The sequence below is a fragment of the Humulus lupulus genome, chromosome 3 (genome assembly GCF_963169125.1).
Source record: "Humulus lupulus chromosome 3, drHumLupu1.1, whole genome shotgun sequence".
Lineage (NCBI taxonomy): Eukaryota > Viridiplantae > Streptophyta > Magnoliopsida > Rosales > Cannabaceae > Humulus > Humulus lupulus.
Window position 1 is genome coordinate 206,158,051 of NC_084795.1, and position 21,798 is coordinate 206,179,848.

The 21,798-nt window shown below is 35.5% G+C and overlaps 1 protein-coding gene and 1 long non-coding RNA gene across 2 annotated transcripts; both read left to right on the forward strand.

The window, feature by feature from the left end:
- Positions 1-265: 265 nt before the first annotated feature.
- Positions 266-7,134, forward strand: LOC133823380 (bZIP transcription factor TGA10). Its single transcript, XM_062256109.1, has 11 exons — positions 266-863; positions 1,000-1,127; positions 1,851-1,942; positions 2,086-2,232; positions 2,546-2,617; positions 2,752-2,811; positions 2,921-2,998; positions 3,126-3,201; positions 3,311-3,582; positions 4,503-4,742; positions 6,863-7,134. Exons 1-11 carry the CDS (start codon positions 670-672, stop codon positions 7,010-7,012), a joined length of 1,509 nt encoding a protein of 502 aa, XP_062112093.1. The 5' UTR covers positions 266-669; the 3' UTR covers positions 7,013-7,134.
- A 14,351-nt stretch (positions 7,135-21,485) lies between these two features.
- On the forward strand, positions 21,486-21,798 carry LOC133821505 (uncharacterized). The gene is made up of 2 exons (XR_009887630.1): positions 21,486-21,572; positions 21,667-21,798. It is a non-coding gene; the product is annotated as an uncharacterized LOC133821505 (long non-coding RNA).

Sequence of the window (21,798 nt, forward strand, 5' to 3'; positions counted from 1 at the left end):
ACACAGAGCCGCCCTATTATCCGTATCTACGTGTAAGTTGCATGAAAATGTCAATAGTGGAGTTTAAAACGAATCAGGAAGGCAATTTTGTCATTTCGACTGTAACAGAAAAAAAAAAGTTTGTACAAAGAAACCCATAACATAAACCGGTTTTTCTTTCATGTTAGTGGTTTCCCAATATTAAATTCAAAGCACTTTTTTAAATTAAAAAAATAAAAACTTAATTAGTCTACTCATCTTATTATTTTTATTTTTCTTTCGAAAAATGAAAAAAAAAAGACAAAGAAAAACAGAAAAAGAAAAGAAAGAAAGAAAGAAAGAAAAGCTCAAATCCTTTTGTTCTTTTGCATTGAATTTCCTCTCTTATCTTTCTCTCTGTCAAATTTATAACCGACCCCTTTCTCCTCTCTCTCTCTCTCTGAAATAACCATAGTCTGTTTTTCTCTCTCTCTCTCTATATGTGAGTGCGATGAAGATGATCATGGAGCAGGGTTATGATCATCTTGAAAGAAGAAGACGAGGAAGATAAGTACATATATAGAAGAAAGTCAAAAGGCGGTTGGCCATATTAATGGGGTTTTCAAGAGCTAATAGTAACAGTTTTAAAGAAGAGAAAGTATTATAGTAGACCAAGCTGCAGAGGCAACAAAGCTTTTGGGAACCTCTTTCATGGCTTCCAGCATTAAAGGAAACAACAACAACAACCAAACAAGTAATAGTACTTCTGACCAAACACCACTACTATTTCAACACCAACAACATCATCAGATTCAAGGCCATCATCATCATCATCAACATCCTAAGCAGATTCCTTACAACATGATTAATCAGTCGTCATCTTCCTCCTCCCTTGGAAATTTCATGTAATTATATATATAGTTTTAAACTAATAATTTATTTTCTTATTTCTGTGATATCATTTCTCTTCTTCTTCCCTGGTTATTTTTTGGGCTATGAATATTAATAATAATATTTGGTATGATAATTATTTATTATCAGAAGCAAAGACAGTAATAGTACTACTGGCGCTTATGATATGGGAGAGTTGGATCAAGCCCTTTTTCTCTATTTGGACGGTCAGGATCATCACCCTTCTAATAATTTTCAAGAACATCATCACCAAAGACGTAATTAATTACTACTCTCGCTCTCGCTCTCGCTCTCTCTTCCTCTTTCTTCTACTTTCTTCTTTCTCTTCTCTCTCTCTCTCTTGCTGATATATTATATTAATTTGTTACTAATTTGAAGGCAAAAAGATTTTAGGGTTTCTGAATTTGCATCTCTCTTTCTTTACATGATACGGAGAGATTCTATTATGAAAACTGTTGTTTGGGATGGTCACAGGAAAAGTATGTTCAATTGATCAAAATCTGCTGCACAGTACTTTATACTTTGACCGGATCCTATAGCCAGAAAGTAAAACTTTTTTTAAAAAAATATATAAATGTACAAAATGTACCAGTATCATATTAATAATAATATAAATAATTTTTTTTATTAAATTTCTCAAGCTTGCGATGGGGGAAAATAAAAGGAAGAGGGGGAGAATATATATTATTTATCTCTCCTTTTGAATTTTATGTAAAAAATTCCACGCATATGTTGTTGTGTACTGCTAATCTCAAATGGGTACAAAAATTATGGTACGGGACTTCTGTCCCCTCAACCTTTTAAAGCTTTTCTTTTCCGTTGGTATTATATGCCAGAACTCTCTACTAAAGAGTTGTACTACTATTCTCTTTAACGTTCATTTACTCTCTCTCTTTAAAACCGATTTGACTTATCTATATATAAAGACACACACATATTAAGTTTTGTAAAAATGATTCATTTTATGTATATGGGTGCAGAGAACAGTGGGGGTACTGGAATGAGGCCTCCGACTTTGAATATTTTCCCATCTCAGCCTATGCACGTAGTAGAGCCTGCATCTTCAACAAAAGTAAGTACTATATAATGTTACTTATTATATCGTTTCATCCAATTTTTCCCACAATAAAAATAGCGTTATGCTATATATTATAATGTACTAAATAAAATCCTAAAATGGGTTGTTTAATTGGTAATAATTGTTATTTGGTGAAGGGTTCTCCTCCAATGAGTGGTAGCATTGATAATTCAAAGAGACCATCTGATCCATCGAGTATGGAGTTGGCCAACAGTACACGCAATGACAATAATTCTACTGCTGCTCCATCTGTTCCTGATTCTGCAGCCAATAAGGCTATCAAGGTACATATATATACGTACATACAATATATACATACACCGTACATGTGTAATGACCTTGAATGGTCCCAGCTTTACTCTCATGTAGCTATATATATATAATATGTAGGGTTAGGAATCTGTGTTTATTGAGTACCGATATTCTTTTTAATTAATTATTAATTTGGTTTCGTTCTTAAGTAGCATGTTGAGATTAATTAATCAATCAATTGATTTCTTTATTAAGTATTCAAACAACTTATTAATTATATCATTTTTTGAATTGACTATAATAGTTAAAATATGTATGAAACGGGTTGAGTTTGTTTTGATTCAGCGGGAGGGTAATAATAGAAAAGGTCCCACATCGAGTTCAGAGCAGGAAGGACCCAAAACTCCAGATCCTAAGGTAATTAATGATCAAACATAACATAAAGTAAGCATTAATAATTGCATTATATATGCTCTTGAAATGAGAAAGTATTGTACCTATAACAGCATTTAGCACTGTTTTGATAATTATTTGTTTGAATATATAACCAGACATTGAGAAGGCTTGCTCAGAATAGGGAGGCAGCTAGGAAAAGCAGGCTTCGGAAAAAGGTTAGCTTGATACACACAAATATATGTATATATATTTATATATTGATATTATTATTATCATTATCACACCATAAAATTGGAAAAAAAATAATGTCGTTTCCGACTCCAGGCATATGTGCAACAGTTAGAGTCCAGTAGGATAAAACTCACTCAGCTTGAACAGGAGCTACAAAGAGCTAGAGCACAGGTATACACACACACTGGAATCTATACATCTTATATTATTATGAACAATTAATATATATATATATGTGTGTTTGTGTGTGCCGTATACCTATATTCAAGAATTGGGTTTTACTGACTTTATATAATAGGGAATGTTTTTTAATGGAGGAACTTTAGTTGGAGGTGAGCAAGGCCTTCCTATTGGTATTAACAACACTAGCCAAGGTACTAATTTCTCATATTATGCTGTCTATCTTGTGTATATTGATCTATTTCAAAATAAAATTTTGGGCTTAATATGTTATTTGATTTAATGACTTGTCATGATCATTAGAAGCCGTAGTTTTCGACATGGAATATGGGAGATGGCAAGAGGAGCACCACCGTCTGATGTGCGAGCTGAGGGCGGCGGTGCATGAGCACTTGCCGGAAAATGAGCTAAGAATATTTGTGGAGAATTGCTTGGCGCATTACGACCAAATGATGAACCTCAAGAGCATGGTCGCCAAATTCGACGTCTTTCATCTCATTTCCGGTGTGTGGAAGACTCCGGCCGAACGATGTTTCATGTGGATGGGTGGATTTCGGCCTTCTGAGCTCATCAAGGTACCTTCTTCTATATATAATTACATCAGACACGTTCTATGTATGTTTATACACGCATATAGATATATATATATCTTTTGGTGTGAGATCATTGCTTAATTATATTTTGTTAAATTTCGGTTTATATATGTACATACATATATATATATATCATATGACACATTACCAAATTCATAGCATTTTTGTAAAATATTGTTCTTTTAGCTAGAGATAAATAGCCAATAAGAATGGTCACATCAAAATGACAAGTATAACAAAATTAATAAGAATGGGCGCGGGGGCACGTTTTAATTGTAAGTATTTATATTACTTGAAAAAGTAGGATCAAAAGGGATGGGAAATAGTAGTGGGTTCTTTATAATATATATGTATGTATGTATATATATATATATATAGAGAGAGAGAGAGAGAGAGAGAGATTAATTTACTCAGAAGTTTATCAATAGGGTGGGTATGGCTATAGCCAACGCTATGGCTAAGGGAGATCTCGTTGTGTTTGTGTGAATATTATTAAGTGCAATGACAAAAGTACTATCGTGAAGGTTTCCAAAATCAGGTCTAGTTAGGTATTTTTCCGATAAAGCTAATATCTGTACTGCAATTTTTTGTTTTTGAAAAACAGAGCTAGAGAAAGCGAAGTAGTTACACGGCACTATTATTCTCCCGCGGTCCTTTTCACTATATTTTTCCATGTTCATTTGTATAAATCTTTTGGTTTATAGTCAATAAATAAGAAAAAAATCGTTGTTACACACATAACCATAACCAAGCAAATTTGGTAAGATTGATTAATATTCTGAAAGGAACGCTATTTTCATACTTCAAATATTATTTCAAACTTTTAAAAAGATATAAATATATATATATATATATTTGTTTTTCCCTTTGTATTAATTTACAAAAAATATATATTTCTTCAGATAATTCTGAGTCAAATAGAGCCATTAACGGAGCAACAAATATTGGGCATCTGTGGATTACAACAGTCCACACAAGAGGCTGAAGAAGCTCTCTCCCAAGGGCTTGAGTCTCTGAACCAGTCACTTTCGGACACCATAACCTCTGACTCCTTAAGCTGCCCTCCTAACATGGTCAACTACATGGGCCAAATGGCTGTCGCCATGAACAAGCTCTCTACGCTCGAAGGTTTCGTTAGACAGGTACGTAAGTCTATATATATATATTTATACTATGTATGATCATGATCGATGGCATACTTTGACTAGAATGATAGAAATTATCAATTATCGACATTAATATATTTATACATAACAATATTCAAGCATGTTCATGTTTATTGTTCACAAACGTGAAATCTTAACCTTTTTGAATATTTGAGTTTCATATTCTCTTCGTCTAAATCCCTCTAACTCTACTCACTCAAACCCTATCCTCGTTCCAAAAACCCCTTAATGATAGTGATAGAATTACTACTACTAATACGAGTGAGAATAATCATGAGAGACGTTACATTTGGGTCCCTATCCATTTGTGGTCCTCCATTATGATATCTCTCTGAAAACGTGGGACCCACAAGGAACAAGAATCTGTTCCTGTTTAGGTTGGGAAACCTACCTCCGACGCCATGAACTACTCCATGTCTCACTCTCACGAGGAGGCTTTGGTGGTTACATGTAATCTATATTGTATTAGAGCAAATATATATATATATATGCCACACTATCATATACATATTTTATAGACAGACATTTATGCAGCTACCCATCTTTTGTACGGCTCAATAATCCATTGGTGTCTCACTAAATAAATAGGCGAGTGAAAAAAAGAGTATAATTATATATTATATATGCAAAACAATTAGTTTATCATGTCGTGTCAATTTTATAATACGTACTAAATTTAATATTTGAAATATACATTTAAAGGTAATGTGTGTCTTGTGTACCAATAGATGAAATTTTTTTAGGAAAGTATGTATACTTAAATATGTAGAACGACATTTTTTTTTTCTTCTCGAATAGCTAGCCATGTAGTTTAGCTAACTCTTCCTCACATGAATCGTTCATCCATCTTAGCTTCATCTCCCTTGTAGTGATGACACACAAGCATAAAATCTCGACACGTGGCACTATCACATAAAGCTGGTCCTCACAAATGTCCAATATTTATGAAGGATGGCCTCTTCTAGCCCATAACGTATGATGTCATATATGTCAGGGTCGTAACCGTTTGACTAACTAAGGCTGCATTTCACATTCTGAACCACACATAACATTTTTTAAATTAAAATATATATAACTTTTTAAAAATAAAATTGACTTGCTATTATAGAAAACATTCAAAGACCCGCCGAATAAGAATAATGCAACTGCACGTGTATTTTAACACAACTTGATCTTTCTTCATTCTTATATTTTCTTTTGTAGCATTAATTTTTATAATCTTGTAGAGAGAAAAGGAAATTAACCGTTTTTCTCTTTCTTTCATGTTTTAGGAAGAGTTATTATATAAGATGGACCTAGCCTAGCATATAGAATGAGGGGAACATAAAAGAGTAGTAGTTTGAATAATCAATTAACAGGGCGGACCTTAATTAAGATATATATATATGTATATAAACGAAACAAACGTAGGTAGAGACAAAATATCATTGCATATAATGTTAAATATATTACTGTGGAAAGACTAATTTAAGTCATTATAAGTGACCACTTAATACATGATTTCAAGTTGACTTATTTAGCTCAATTATTTCACTATTACGGTCTCCATATATTATTGCTGATCTACATTATTAGTGCGCTCTCATAATTCATATTCTAGAAAATATTAGATTAATTCGAATGTGGATTAGTCAAACTATTCAAGTCATTCCCAGCATGCTATCATTTCATAGTTCAAATATCTCATATGTATGTATGTATGTCCGTTTTGTTGTGGAAAATGGTTAGTAAAACCTACCTCACGACTAATTTACAATTCTTATTCATTTTAATTTTAATAAAAATTTATTCCATTAGACTACTTGATATCTTATCACGACTAAACTCATACTTTCGTCGATGTTATATGTAAAATAACGTTATATGAGATGTTTACTTAACAATCTAATTACCAAAAAGTCTTTCATTTCATACATAAACTAAAGCCTTGGTTGATAGTCATGTCCTAGTAATGAAAAAAATAAATAACAAAAAGTCGATCGTGAGCATATTGTATTCTATATGTAAAATTCAATCGAACATGAATAAAATGTTTCATATTTACATTTATATACATTAATAGTCTATAATTCTTGTGACAAAAAAATATGTTACAGGCTGATAATCTGAGGCACCAAACGTTGCACCGGCTGCACCAACTCCTGACGACCCGCCAAGCCGCAAGGTGCTTGCTAGCGATTGCCGAGTACTTCCATCGTCTTCGAGCGCTTAGCTCTCTTTGGTTGACTCGTTATCGACAAGAATGAATTATAATATTAAAAAAGTCCAAGACCCTCAGCCAATTCAAAGCTTTCATCTCTCTTCTTCTTCTTTAATTAAATCATTAGTTGGCGTATCGTTAACATTATTTAGTATTTAACTTTCTTTTTTTATTTTTTTTTTATTTTCACACATATGATATATAAACGATCATGTATAGAACTAGACATTAATTATAAGTGTTGGGGATTAGGACCTGCACAACACAGCCAATACAGTGCATAAAGAATAGCAACAAAGAATAACAAGTAATAGACAATTAAACAAACCCAAAATAATCAAAAGTAAAACACAAAAAAAAGAACACCAATAATACTTGGTTCAGATACAACCAATTTGGTTGATCCTACATCCAAAGCTAGGCAGTAATACCTAAGTCAAATCCACTATATCTGAAACTAGATTACACCCTCCAAGCTCTCAAGATTATGATCTTTAATTTCTGTATGCAAGTATACGTAGTCGTGTCAAGTAGTAAATTCCGTAAGAACGGATATCATCCCACAGAGACTATCTTCCAAGTACCACTAATTGATTTTCGAATTCTATTTGGTTAATTGAAATTTAAGTGAACAATTAAAAATAAAAGAAATCCTATAAACTATGAACCAAAATTAAAGAACTGGAAACAAACAATGAATCACTACTTAAGAATCAATAATAAAATCAACCTAGGAATTAATTTCATCAACTGTTCATTCTATTAATTTTAATAATCAATTCTAAATCTATTCTAATAGCAGGTTAATTTACTCGATTCCTATTCTTTTTCAAGACATAAGATCTCAATCTATATGCAAGTTTTCTACATTTCTGTGATAAACTTAAACATATAAAAGGCATTAAACATGAAAACCTAATTACTACACAAGTCATATAGGTACTTTCGTCCAATATGCACCCTATGTCTATATAATGATAGCATATTCAATTCTCATCTTTCGAATTTTGAATCAAAAACATTAAATCAAGCAAATAGTGATCAATTATTTACTAGCATTAAACACACATCATATAGATTAGATAGAAAAGAAAGATCAATAGAAAATCATAATAAAATTCAATAGAAATCCCAGTGACTACATTAATTCCTAGATAAAAGAAATTAGTTCATAAATGCCATTATGAAAATAAACTGCAAATTTGTTCATAAAATTAACCTAAAGAATTCAGATGAAAAAGAAAACTAATTACAGCAGCCTCTTTTTATCTAGGGTTTATAAAAACTTCCAGTCCTTCAGAAATCGCAGAATAATGTCCCTTAAATAGCCCTCAAGTGTTCCCAAGTGAAAAGAACAAAACACCCTTCAAAAAGTCGTATAAAATCTGAAAATCGCGTCTCCAGCACTATAGCGCTGTATTCTTGGCGCTGTAGCACTATTGTCAATGGCAACACGTTCCAAAATCTGGGGCACTAGCGCTGTAGCGCTCTTATTGTAGCGCTGTAGCGCTACTTCCAGAACCAATCCCTTGAAAAACTTCCTTCGAGCGCTGTAGCGCTATTGTTGTGGCGTTGTAGCGCTAAAGTCAGAATCATCCTTTCTTCAAAGTTCTTCCTAGCGCTGCGGCGCTCCCTTAGTAGCGCTATAGCGCTACTTACAGCACCCAAAATTGCACAAATCCGTCCCGATTTTGTTCCACTTTCACTCATTTTCACTATTTGTACCACTTTAGCATTAACAACCTGAAACATGAACAAACGAACATAATTTCGAAATAAAATAATCCTAAACTAACGAAAAACACCCTAACAGCTAGACCATAAACGAGCCTAAAACTCGTTTATCAAACTCCCCCAAACTAAACCTTTACTCGCCCTCGAGTAAATACTCTAACTAGACTCAACCTAACAAACCAAGTTAACATAACTAACCAATTCCAACACTCAAGACTGTTATGCATATATAATTCTCAGGAAAAACTATCATGTAATTTAAACATTAATCTATATTTTCAGTCTCAACCACTTCACAATTCACTGCAATATCTCAACACCAAAACTCATTTACTCATAACTCACAAATAAAATAATTGGACCACTTTATGCACATCAAATTCTCACCAACTAACCACAAACTCAAATATTCCATATGCTTGCATTACTTACTATTCTCCATTAATTTAAACAAATACACAAATAAGAATCAATAGGACTTTATAAGGGTTGTAATAGAAGGCTTAGGTATAGGTAGATAAAGAGACAATTTTAGGCTTAATCATACCACAAGCATTCCACTAAACAAGCTTTTCAAACAATTTCACACCACTCATCCCTTGTTACCCCTTTTTTTGTGCAATGATTGAGAATATATATTATTTATTTATATATATATATATTTAGATTAAACTCCCCCAAACTTTGATTTTTCAACAAATAATCATTTGGGAGCATAATCACTTTTCACTTTCTTTTTTTTTCTCTTCTTTTTTTTCTCAATCAAAAGAAATTTTTCTGAATAACACATAATACAAACATCCCATTACACATTCACTCCCCTCATATAATAATTTTTATGCTCATGGTATGGGTCAAAAAGAGTAAATGGTATTTCATTTTACAGTTAAGCTCAAAAGAATGTGTTAATCAAGAAAATGGTTATAAGGCTCAAAAGGGTTGACTAAGGATAAAATTTAATAGGGTTAGCTTGAAAGGCACAACCGGTCCAAAAATTGCCTATATCATTTTCCTAAATGTGTATTGTTTCAAATTTCATCTCAAATAGTAAGCAAGCAGGTTCTAGAATTTTTCAAACTTTTCAATCCACAATCCAAATTTGACATGCATAAAATAACTCAAGTATAACATTTGCAATGTATGAACAATAGATCTCTGATGTCAACAAATCACAGTGAAAAACAAAGTAATCTAACCAAGCACAGATTATTTTTTAGAAGCACATCAATTTTTCCTTTGGATTATACTACAAAACAGTCAATCATAATGAAATGGAAATTATTATCAACTTAATTTATACTCTAAAACATGACTCAAAATGAACAACTGATGAAAATTAAAAACAAACAAACAAACCGAAAAAAACGCATCAAAAAACACCAGAATAAATCTCTCCCCCAAACTTATAACCGAACATTGTCCCCAATGTTAAGTATACAAAGAATGAGAACAGAGACTTACCTGACCAGCCACGTCAGTATGGCGGTGGTGGCGACTGAGATGAAGGTCCCTCGAAAGGTTGGGATTGTGGAGGTTGAGGCTTTGAAAAACCAGCAAATGACGGGTGTGGAGGCAGAGAGTAAAATGGAGAATACGGCGGATAGGGCGGTGGTGGAGCAAAATAAGTTCGATCTGAGTCATCTAAAGACCAGTGACTCACCAGATTATTTAACTGAGCCACACGATTCACCTCATAGTCGTACCATTGGCCCATATACTGATTCATCATATGTTGTTGTTGAACCATATATTGATTTTGTTGGATAAGATAATCCAACTTAGCATTGACTTGCTGCATACGCGAATCACTACTACCACCCAACAACACTGGATCAGCTTCTTCCTCCACCTCAGTTTCCACACGGCGCTTACTCTTTTTCCTAGTTTGTGGCACATATAGAACGGGCTCAGGATAATCATTCATCAAATTGATGGACAACGGTTGTTGCAACGACTGATAAATATTAGTAACGAATTTCGGAACACCAGCCTTGCAGCACAACATAGTGATGACAGATCCATGGCCCAAACCTCCAGTGGTATGGCCCTTTTCAATAAAATTAATATTTTCCTTAATCCATATCCCCGGATTAATACTCATTCCCATCATCAAAGCGTAAATCAATAAGACCCGATCTTTAGTCATATCAGACACATGACTAACCGGCATAAATCGAGCACACACAAAAAACGCCCAAAATCTCGCCTCAATGTTTAGCTGGCACGATGCTATACTTTTAGGTAAACTACTAGATAAATTCCAAGGAGCACCTTCAAAGCATAATTTTCCAGCCACAGCAGTAAAATCTATAGATCCATTCAAAAACTTAGCATATTCCTCCTCCTCCTGTTTGATGTGTGGGACTTTGAACACCTTATTAATAGCTTCCGCAGTAAAAGGCACGCGCTTACCTCGAACAAAAACTGTATCATTGTGCTTATCTTTTAAATTGACATAAAACTCGTATACCAATGATACGTTAGCCTGTGCCAATTTGGTCACAAAATTTTCCCACTTCCTACCTTTAAAATAAGCCTGAATCAATTCAAAAATCTGATGAGGAAAAGGATCAGACTGATATTCCACCTCACGCTCAGGAATCAAAGTTTTTCTAACAAATTTCTCATAGCGCTCTTGAGCCTTAAAATTGATAAACCTAGTTTCATCGTACTCTTGCTCTGAACTATCATCCCTTGGTTGAGAAGCAGACACTTGTCCTTTCCCTTTATCCTTATTTCTACCCGCTCTACTCTTAGGAGCCATTATCCACACTCTCACCAACCCACAAGACAGAATTTTTACAGCACCTCCCCTTTAAGTGAACCCTTTTCCTCTTCACAACCTCTCAAAATATGCAATTTTACAAACAAATGAACTAAATATCCCAAATCAAAACCACAAATTCAATCCACCCTCAACAATCAATCAAAGCAATCCAATCCCAAATACAACAAAAATCCGAGAATAAAAGGGAAAGGAACCACTTACCAAACCTTGCAATGGACTCCTTTATGCTTGAATTAGAACAGCCCCTTGAAAATTTCCATCTTCATCAAGAAATTAAATTTCTAGGGTTTCAAAAATGATTGGGAACATTGGAATGGATTTGAGAAGAAAGAAATGAAAGAAAGGAAAAGAAAACTAAAATGAAAGAAGAAATGGAAGAGAAAGAGAGAATGGGTGGTGCAAATTCTGGGGAATAGGCTCAAAGGGAAGATCTATGGGGCTATGGAGGAGAGAACACGGAAAAGGGGAAAAAAAATTTAGGTTGAATGAGATGAAAATCGAAATCCCCTGGGTTTTTAAAACAACATCTGGACAGAGCGTTGTAGCTTGATATATAGCGCTGTAGCGCTCTTTAAATTTCCTGGGCTTTCTCGTCTGGAAATAGCGCTGTAGCGCTGGTTCTTCAAAATTTCTTTTTCTTTTCTAAGATAAGCGCTGTAGCGCTATTGCATCTCCAATCACCATATTTCTAACCTTTCTCTTAAAAATTCTTGCGTTTTTTTTTCACAATTTTCACGGTTCATACAATACATTACAATAAAAATAACAACTAAAACAAATTTCCTAAACATTGTTCCAAACCAAACAAATACAAAAATAAAAATAAAATAAAAATAAATAAAACTGAGAACTGCCTCCTCAAAGCTCTGTCTTTAACGTCATTTAGCCGAACGCTGCTTTATCTTCAGATCAACTTGGTTTCAACTCAACCACGGACCTGCATTTTTCCACAGGACCCTCCAGGTAATGCTTCAATCTCTGACCATTCACCTTAAAATCTCCCGTCTTTTCACTATGAACTTGCACTGCTCCATAAGGAAGTGAGACAACTACTGTGTACGGTCCTGACCATCGCGACTTCAATTTACCAGGAAAAAGTTTCAGCCTGGAATTAAAGAGCAAGACTTTATCCCCTGGTTGAAAATCCTTCCTTAATATTCGCTTATCATGAAAATCCTTCGACTTCTCCTTATAGATCTTCGCATTCTCATAAGCTTCATTTCAGAATTCTTCAAGCTCATTTAACTCCATAAGCCTATTCCGCCCCGCCATGAAGAGATCAACATTTTACTTTTTCACAGCCCAATAAGCTCTATGCTCCAGTTCCACCGGTAGATGACAAGCCTTACCAAACACCAATCGATATGGTGACATACCAATTGGAGTTTTGAATGCAGTGCAATAAGCCCAAAGTGAATCATCAAGCTTCTTCGACCAATCCTTCCTCGAAGTATTTACTGTCTTTTCCAAGATACCTTTTATTTCCCTATTCGATACTCAGCTTGGCCATTTGCAATTGGGTGATAGAATAACGCCTTTCGATGATGAACACCATAGCGAGCACAAAGAGCAGTGAACCACTTATTGCAAAAATGACTTCCCCGATCACTAATAATGGCTCTTGGAGTACCAAATCGAGTAAAGATATTTTTTTGAAGGAATTTAATAACTTCCTTCCCATCACAAGTAGGAGTTGCTGCGGCTTCTACCCATTTAGAAACATAATCCACCGCAAGCAAAATATATTTGTTATTATACGATGATGGAAAAGGTCCCATAAAGTCTATCCCCCATACATCAAATAACTCAACTTTCAAAATACCAGTCATCGGCATTTGATCTCTTCTTGATATATTCCCAGTCCGTTGATAACGATCACAACTTTTGACAAAATCATTAGCATCCTTAAATAATGTAGGCCAGTAAAACCCACTTTGCAAAACCTTTGCTGCTGTTCTTGTTCCGCCTAAATGACCGCCACAATGCAAACTATGACAGTGCGTTAAGATTGACAACATCTCCTCTTCGGGCACACATCTTCGAATAACTTGATCTGGGCAATGCTTATACAGAATAGGCTCCTCCCAATAATAATGCTTCACCTTCGAATAAAATTTCTTTGATTGTTGCCTTGTCATCTCAGGAGGTATAACCTTAGCAGCCAAATAATTAACATAATCCGCAAACCATGGAACCTCCTTGCAAACATTCACTTCGAACAACTGCTCATCTGGGAAAGCATCATTAATCTGAACTTCTTTATCAAGAGAATCTTCCTCAACCTCTAAACGAGACAAATGATCAGCCACCAAATTCTCAGTACCTTTCTTATCCTTAATTTCCACATCAAATTCTTGTAATAACAAAATCCACCGAATAAGACGAGGCTTGGAATCTTTCTTAGTCATAAGATACTTTATAGCCGAATGATCTGTATAAACAACCACTTTATTTCCAATCAAGTATGGCCGAAATTTATCAAAAGAAAACACTATGCCCAATAGCTCTTTTTCGGTAGTTGCGTAATTCATTTGAGCATCATTCAAGGTACGACTTGCATAATAAATCGTTCTAAATACCTTGTCAACTCTTTGTCCCAACACTACCCCTACTGCATAATCACTGACATCACACATCAATTCAAATGGTAAATCCCATTGAGGCGCAACAACTATAGGTGCCGAAATCAATTTCTCCTTACGTATCTTAAAAGCTTGTTGACACTTCTCATCAAAATCTAACATAACCCCATTCATTAACAAAGTGGACAGTGGCTTCGAAACTTTAGAAAAATCTTTGATAAACCTCCTATAAAATCCCGCATGACCTAAGAAACTCCTTACTCCTTTTACTGAAACAGGTGGTGGCAAATTCTCTATAGTTGAAATTTTTGCCCTATCCACTTCAATACCTTTCTTAGAAATCTTGTGCCCTAATACGATTCCTTCATTTACCATAAAATAACACTTTTCCCAATTAAGCACCAAATGCGACTCTTCACACCTTCTCAATACCATCTCCAAATTAGTCAAACACGTGTCAAAAGAGGACCCATATACCGAAAAATCATCCATAAAAATTTCAATCCCCTTTTCAACCATGTCAGAAAATCTTGCCATCGTACACCGTTGAAACGTGGCTGGTGCATTACATAACCCGAATGGCATCCTTCGAAAAGAAAAAGTCCCATAAGGACAAGTAAACGTTGTCTTCTCTTGATCCTCTGGTGCAATTACGATCTGATGATAGCCTGAGTACCCGTCTAGAAAACAATAGTAGTTATGCCCCGCCAATCTATCCAACATTTGATCAATAAAAGGCAAAGGAAAATGATCTTTCCTCGTTGCCTTATTCAACTTCCGATAATCAATACATATCCTCCAACCCGTCACTGTTCTTGTTGGAATCAGTTCATTACTTTCATTCTTCACCACAGTCATACCCCCCTTTTTCGGTACTACTTGCACTGGACTTACCCAAGCACTATCAGAAATAGGGTAAATCACTCCAGCATCCAACCACTTCAAAATCTCTTTCCTCACCACTTCTCTCATTGTTGGATTAAGTCTTCGTTGAGCATCAATAGTCGGTCTCGCCTCATCTTCCATAAGAATTCTATGCATAACTGTCGATGGGCTAATTCCTCTTATATCAGCCAGAGTCCACCCTATAGCAGTTTTATGAGCTCGTAACACTCTCAACAACTTCTCCTCCTCTACTTCTAAAAGAAACGATGAAACTATAACTGGAAGAGTCTCTTTTTCCCCAAGATAAGAATAACAGAGATGGTCCCGTAAAACTTTCAATTCATAAATAGGTGGCTTCAAAATTGATGGTAATGGTCTTTCTGGTCCTGCACCCAATTCTTCAAACTTCTTATGCTTCCACTGTAACGACCCAAAATTGCTAATAAGGCTTAAGGGCCTTGATTAGTGTGCCTGAAGGGCATAATGGGAATCATGTGTGATTTTAATGATTAAAATGCATGGTTATGATTTAAAGTATGTTATATGACTATTTGAATATTTGAGATGCATGACTATGTGTATTAGTATGCATGCAGGCCCTGATTAGGTTAGAAGGGAATAATCGTAATTTTGGCCATTATGGGCATAACTGCTTTGATATATGTGATAATTGTCGAGACCACATTACTATGTGGATATATCTGTGATCTGTGACTCGAGACGATCCTGGTGAGCAAAGTAGCGAGGAAGTCATGGCGGGGATTTATACCCGGCTCGGGGTGAGCCTAGGGGTATAAATGGGAATTTAGTGAGTATATTGGAGTCTATTTTAACATCGAGGAATATTATTGGAGATTAGTTAGGTATTGGGAATTAAGCGGTAAATATTTGAGACACTTGAGGAATTAGCGAGAATTGGGTAAAATGACTATAATGCCCTTGAGTGGATTAAAGGGTTAGAGTTAAAAGGGAGGGCATAATAGTCATTTGGCTTACAGGAGTTAAATGTTACTAAGGCTTTATGTTAGTGGAAATTGTAGAGAAATGTAGAAGTCTGAGGAAAGAAAGAAAAGAAGGAAAAGGAGGGAAAAAAGGGAAAAGAAAGGGAGAAAACAGAGAGAGTTTTCTAAGGTCAGTTTACACTTCCTCCATCAGTTTCTTGAGGATTTTTGGAGCAAAGCTCAGAGGAGAGATGGGTTAGACTGAGCATCAAGGATCCTAAGCTATGTTTGAGGAATTGGCAGAGGTTTAGCAAGAACTCACCAACACTTGAGGTAAAATTCTGTAAGTTTGTTCAGTTCTGGTTTTGGTTCTTAGCTAAGATATCTAAGCTGTGTTGATGGGGAATTTTAGGAAAGTTGGAGCCAAGGGTTGAGGAAGAGTAAGCCAAGGAGGTCCAGAGGCAACTTGAGGTCGAAATTCCACCAAAGGTATAAATTCTAAGCTTCTAACTTTGATGTTTAACTGGTTTCTGTTGAGTTTTGATGTCTGGAAGTGGCTATGGTGAATTTTGAGTTTGGGGATGCATGTGCTTGAGTTCTAGGTATTTGGGGTGCTTGGGATGAGTGGAGTATGTTCATAAGGTTGTTTTTGAGTTTGGTAAAGGTTTGGAGAAGTTTTGGTTGAGTTTGGTTCGAGAAAATCGTAGGAAGGGAAAACTGGTGTTTGTCTGTCTGTGACTAGCGCTAGCCTTTGGGTGCTGTAGCGCTAGGCCATGCATGATGAGGGGATTTTGCTTCTATTTGTAGCACTGTAGCACCCTCCCATTAGCGCTGTAGTGCTACCCTCTCTTCTGAAGGGGATTTTAGGGTTGTTTGCAAGGGTTTTTGACCAAGGGTTTGGGGTTTGATTCCACCACCTTGTTTGGTGTAACTAGGACTTCCCGGGGGCTCGGGATTGGCCCCAAGGCTAAGTCTTGGACTTGAGGATTGATGATGACTTTGGCCTATGGTTGTGTTTAGGTGAGTGCTAGGGCTCGAGGGGGATCGTTCTCAAGGAGTCGAGGGATCAAAGCTAGCAAATCGAAAGGTAAGAAAACTGCACCCGGTTATATGATTGTGATGGGACTAAGTGCTCCCGATACTTGTATTGTGTCAATGATGGTATCATGCCATGGGGCATGTGATAGCGGCCTAAGAGTGCCGAACACAATATTTGCGCACAGGGCGCGGCTTGGCCACTGGTAGCCAAGGACAGCTTAATATTCACTAAGCTCGGTTTAAGCGGGCCGGAGTCAGTGAGAAAACGGAGGGAGTGGCCTGAGGGCGCTAGCCCTAGTTATCATTTGTGAAATGTTATGTGATATGAGTTAATATGTTAGTATGTTGAATACTTGATTATACTGGATGTTTACATGGTTGAGAATATGTGATGCAATATGAGATATTGATTTGTCTATTGATTGCCTATGCTCTGTTGTTGTGTTTTCTTGCTGGGCCTTGGCTCACGGGTGCTACGTGGTGTAGGTAAAGGCAAAGGCAAGTTGAACCAACCCTGAGGAGGAGAGCTGCGGGGTTGAATGTACATAGCCAACTGTTCGATCAACATGTCGAGGAGTGGATCAGGACAGGGATTGCCTAACTGTTTGTTTTGCCTTAATATGGCTTGTTATTGTATCTAAACCTTATGACTTTTGTAAACGGTCCTTAAACTTATTATTTTTGGGATCCCGTGTAAACAGATAACGTTTCTTAATGAAAATGCGACTTTTGAGACCAAAACATTTTAACCTTAGTTCCTCTATAGTTTCAGTAACACACTTTTAATTAAATGACTTGATTAGCAAGTCTAGCACTTTATAAACACACAGTGTAATGGTCTTGGCTATCCAGGGCGTTACATCCACGGTTCAGCTGATTCACTTCAAATAACTCATCGCTTCTTCATTTTCCTCACCATCTCTTTCATTAATTGTAAGACTTAATTCAAGAGGGTCCTCACTTAAATTTTTTTCTCCTAGTACTTCTTCTATCACATCAACTAAGAAACAACTATCACTTGCTTTAGGCTAAGTCATAGCCTTAAACACATTAAATACTCCTTTCTCCCCTTGAACTCTCAGCTTTAACTCTCCTTTTGCACATCAACCAATGCTTGCCCAGTTGCTAAAAATGGTCTCCCCAAAATAATAGGAACATTCTCATCCTCCTCCAAATCAAGAACTATAAAATCAGCTGGAAATATGTACTTATCCACCTTTACCAATACATCTTCTATAATACCACGTGGATGCTTCACAGATCTATCAGCCAGCTGTAATGTTACTGTGGTTGGCCTAGCTTCCCCCAAACCAAGCCTACGAAATACTGACAAAGGCATTAAATTAATACTCGCCCCCAAATCACAAAGTGCATGCTTACATTCAAACTCCCCAATCGTACATGGAATAGAAAAACTCCCCGGATCTCGTAACTTTTGAGGAAGCTTTCTTTGCAAAATTGCACTACATTCTTCTGTTAACGCCACTGTTTCGTAATCACCCATCTTTCTCTTATTAGAGAGAATCTCCTTCATAAACTTTACATAACTGGGCATCTATTCTAATGCTTCTGCGAATGGTATATTTATATGTAGCTTCTTGAACACCTCTAAAAACTTTGCAAACTGCTTATCCAAATTATGCTTATGAAGTCTTTGTGGATATGGAATTCTAACATGGTGCTCAATATTTACAGGTGGGGTCTCCTCTTCTTCCTTAAGGTCTTCAGTAACCTTTTTATCGTCCAACTTATTCTCCTTTACTTCTGACTGACTCTTCTTTAGCCCTTCATATCTCGTTCCACTCCTCAAAGTAATAGCTTGGCACTGTTCTTTAGGATTAACTTCTGTAGTGCTAGGAAAATTTCCTTGAGCTCTATTAGTCATTAAAGTAGCCAATTGCCCTATTTGAGTCTCCAAACTTCTTATGGATGCCCTAGTTTCAGTCATGAATTGGTTAAGTACATCAGATTGGGTTTCAGCTGGTTTCATTGGCATTTGGTGAGGTGGTCTATTTTGTGGTTGATAATAGCCAGGTGGAGGATTTTGGTGTGCATATTGTTGTGGATAAGGTGGCCTATTTTGGGTAGGTTGATATGGTGGCTGAGGTGGAGGATAAGGTTATATGGTGTTTTGATTGTTAGACCAGGAAAAATTTGGATGGTTCTTCCAAGCTGGGGTGTAGGTCATGGAATTGGGGTTATTGGGTTGTCTTTGGTAATTTCCTATAGCTTGTACTTCTTCCATGGGCATGTTATTCATATCTATAGCAGGGCATTGGTTTGGTTGATGGTTTGTACCACACACTTCACAAAGGTTTTGAACTTGCATGGCTTGAGATGGGAGTGTAATCTTTTGTAATTGCTTCGTCAAGGCTGCTACTTGAGCTGTAAGCATGGATATAGCATCCAATTCCATCATTCCACACTACAACAAAAACCCATTTCCATAACACAAAATTTTAACACTTCTAAAAAAGTATTATAATATATATAAGTTTATATGTATATAGGCGGGACTTATTGCAATTTGGCGCCTAATTTTCCCCAGCCCCCAAAATTTTTCACACGGTCCAATTGACTAAAAAACGTGTTATCATCTTCTCTCCTTCTCTCTCATAATTCAGATCTTTCTTTTCTTCTCCTTTTTCCTCATCGTTCTCGAAGCTTCAACCCACGCGGGCCATCATCGTATTCCTATTCCTATTCTCTTTTCATTTTTCATTGTATTTAAATAGATTTCTCTCTCTCTCTCTCTACTTTCTCTCAGGTCTTCTACTTCGACGTCGGCGAGAATAGAAGGGGTCGTTTCCTCAAGGTACTCTCTGCGTTGACCTTATCATCCTTTTTTCCTTTGGCTTTTTCAAACTATGCAGGTATATAAGTACAGTTCTAGGCATGACTATAGGTTGACTTTTCTATGGATTCAATTGGATTGGATCTCATTATATATTTATATTTGCTGTACTGCATCTACTTTTTGGCCATTCATTTCAAAAAGGAGAAATAAAGCCTTTGATTCTGAAAATGAGTGTATGTATAAATCTATGGAAGAACAGTAGGATAATTGATCTGCAAGTCCTATCCTACAGTTCATCAAAGAAAGACCAAACAAGTAACCTTAACGCAAACTTTTTTTCTTTTATTTTTTTCAATAGAAATGTTTTCTTTCTATTTATGCAGTTTTGCCCATTGTGTTGGTGAAATGCTTTTAGGAAGGTTGGTTTGGCTCTGTGTTTCTGTAATGTTATGATAATAAATAGAATTACGAACTTGCTGTTATGTCTTCAGACTTCTTAATTGTTTCATAAATGGGAAACAAGTACAATTTTGAAAATTTATTATGTTACTGTTACATCACTTTAAAAATTAAAAAATGTATTCATACTGTGTTTATACAAGTCTCTGTACATTCTTACATAATACATATTTATATTTATAAGTGAGCTAGGATTGTTGAATGTGGAGTGTGTGAGCTGTGATTGAGTGAGATGTGAGTATTTTTTGGACTCATTTGGGGGTTTCGATGCCCTAATGGGTTGAATTTCGGGACACCATTGTTAAATTTTTTTTTATTTGTTTATGTTCTTTAATCTTTGATCTCCATCGTGTATTTGATCTCTTTTCTTTAGTCTTTATACAACTCTGCTATGTAAATTTTTTATTTCTAAATTATTTTCGGAGAAGCTTACTTCTGTCAAGTTACAGACACTCACTCATCAGGAGAAGCTTGCTTTCTAGATCAATATCTATAATTCTTGCATGATGAACGTAAATAGATGACCTCATCTAGTACTCATAGCTTCTTTTTGTTTCTTTTATGTATATTTTCTAAAGCTGTCATAAGTAAAATAAAAGAACTATTTTACTGTAGGCATTCCTGGACCATGGAATACTAGAGAGTCCTGAAATGGTTGTTGCCCTGATGCAAAAGGTATGGAATATTATAGTATCAAAGTTTTCCTTTTCAATTTTTTTGTTTCTTTCAAACTAAATACACAAACATTATCTATAATGATCAATGATGTATATGGTTATGTTTCCTTTTAATTAGGCAACAGTAAATGTGGGGGGAAATGTGGGTAGTGATTATGTTTCAATGATCAATGAAATTAGTGTGGCTTTATCTAATGGGGATAATTAGTTATTGGTGCCAGTTAAATTAATTAAAACTCATCTAATTACTGACCATTGTGTAATTTCTTTCCCCATTTGTCTTGTTAAACTGTGTAAATTGATGGTAGATTCTTCTGGTTTACAGAAGATCTATCTAGCTTATACAATTCTTTTTCTCACTCACACTTTCCCTGTTTGTACTCTGTTTTTCGTTAAATTTGACTATAATAATACTGAATTTCTTTCTTTGAATGTTTGGTGATTTCAGAGTCCAGATGGTGATATTATAGATTGTGTTTTGTCTCATCAACAACCATCTTTTGACCATCCTCAGTTGAAGGGACGAAAGCCATTGGTAATACCAATAATTCAATTTCAAGATTTATATAAATTGAAGTGATAAATTGTTTAAATATTGATTGAATATTACGTATTGTGCAAGAATAGGCCAAAAACTCATAAAGATCATCCTAATAGTACTATGACGAGGACTCAGGAGCTACCAAAATATTGAGTATACTAACAGTAAGTAAATGCTAGATAAAATTAAAAAATAAAATTGCATGTTTAAATTCAAATGATTTAACTTATAAGGCCAATTTTTTTTTCTTGATATTAGGAAGCAATAGCAATTGGAAGAACATTTGCAGCCATGAAGGACTATCAGATTGATGGCAACAAAGAAATGGTGGCATTAGGAACAATTAACATTGTTGGTTCTTTGACCTCTTGTTATGTAGCTACAGGTGAT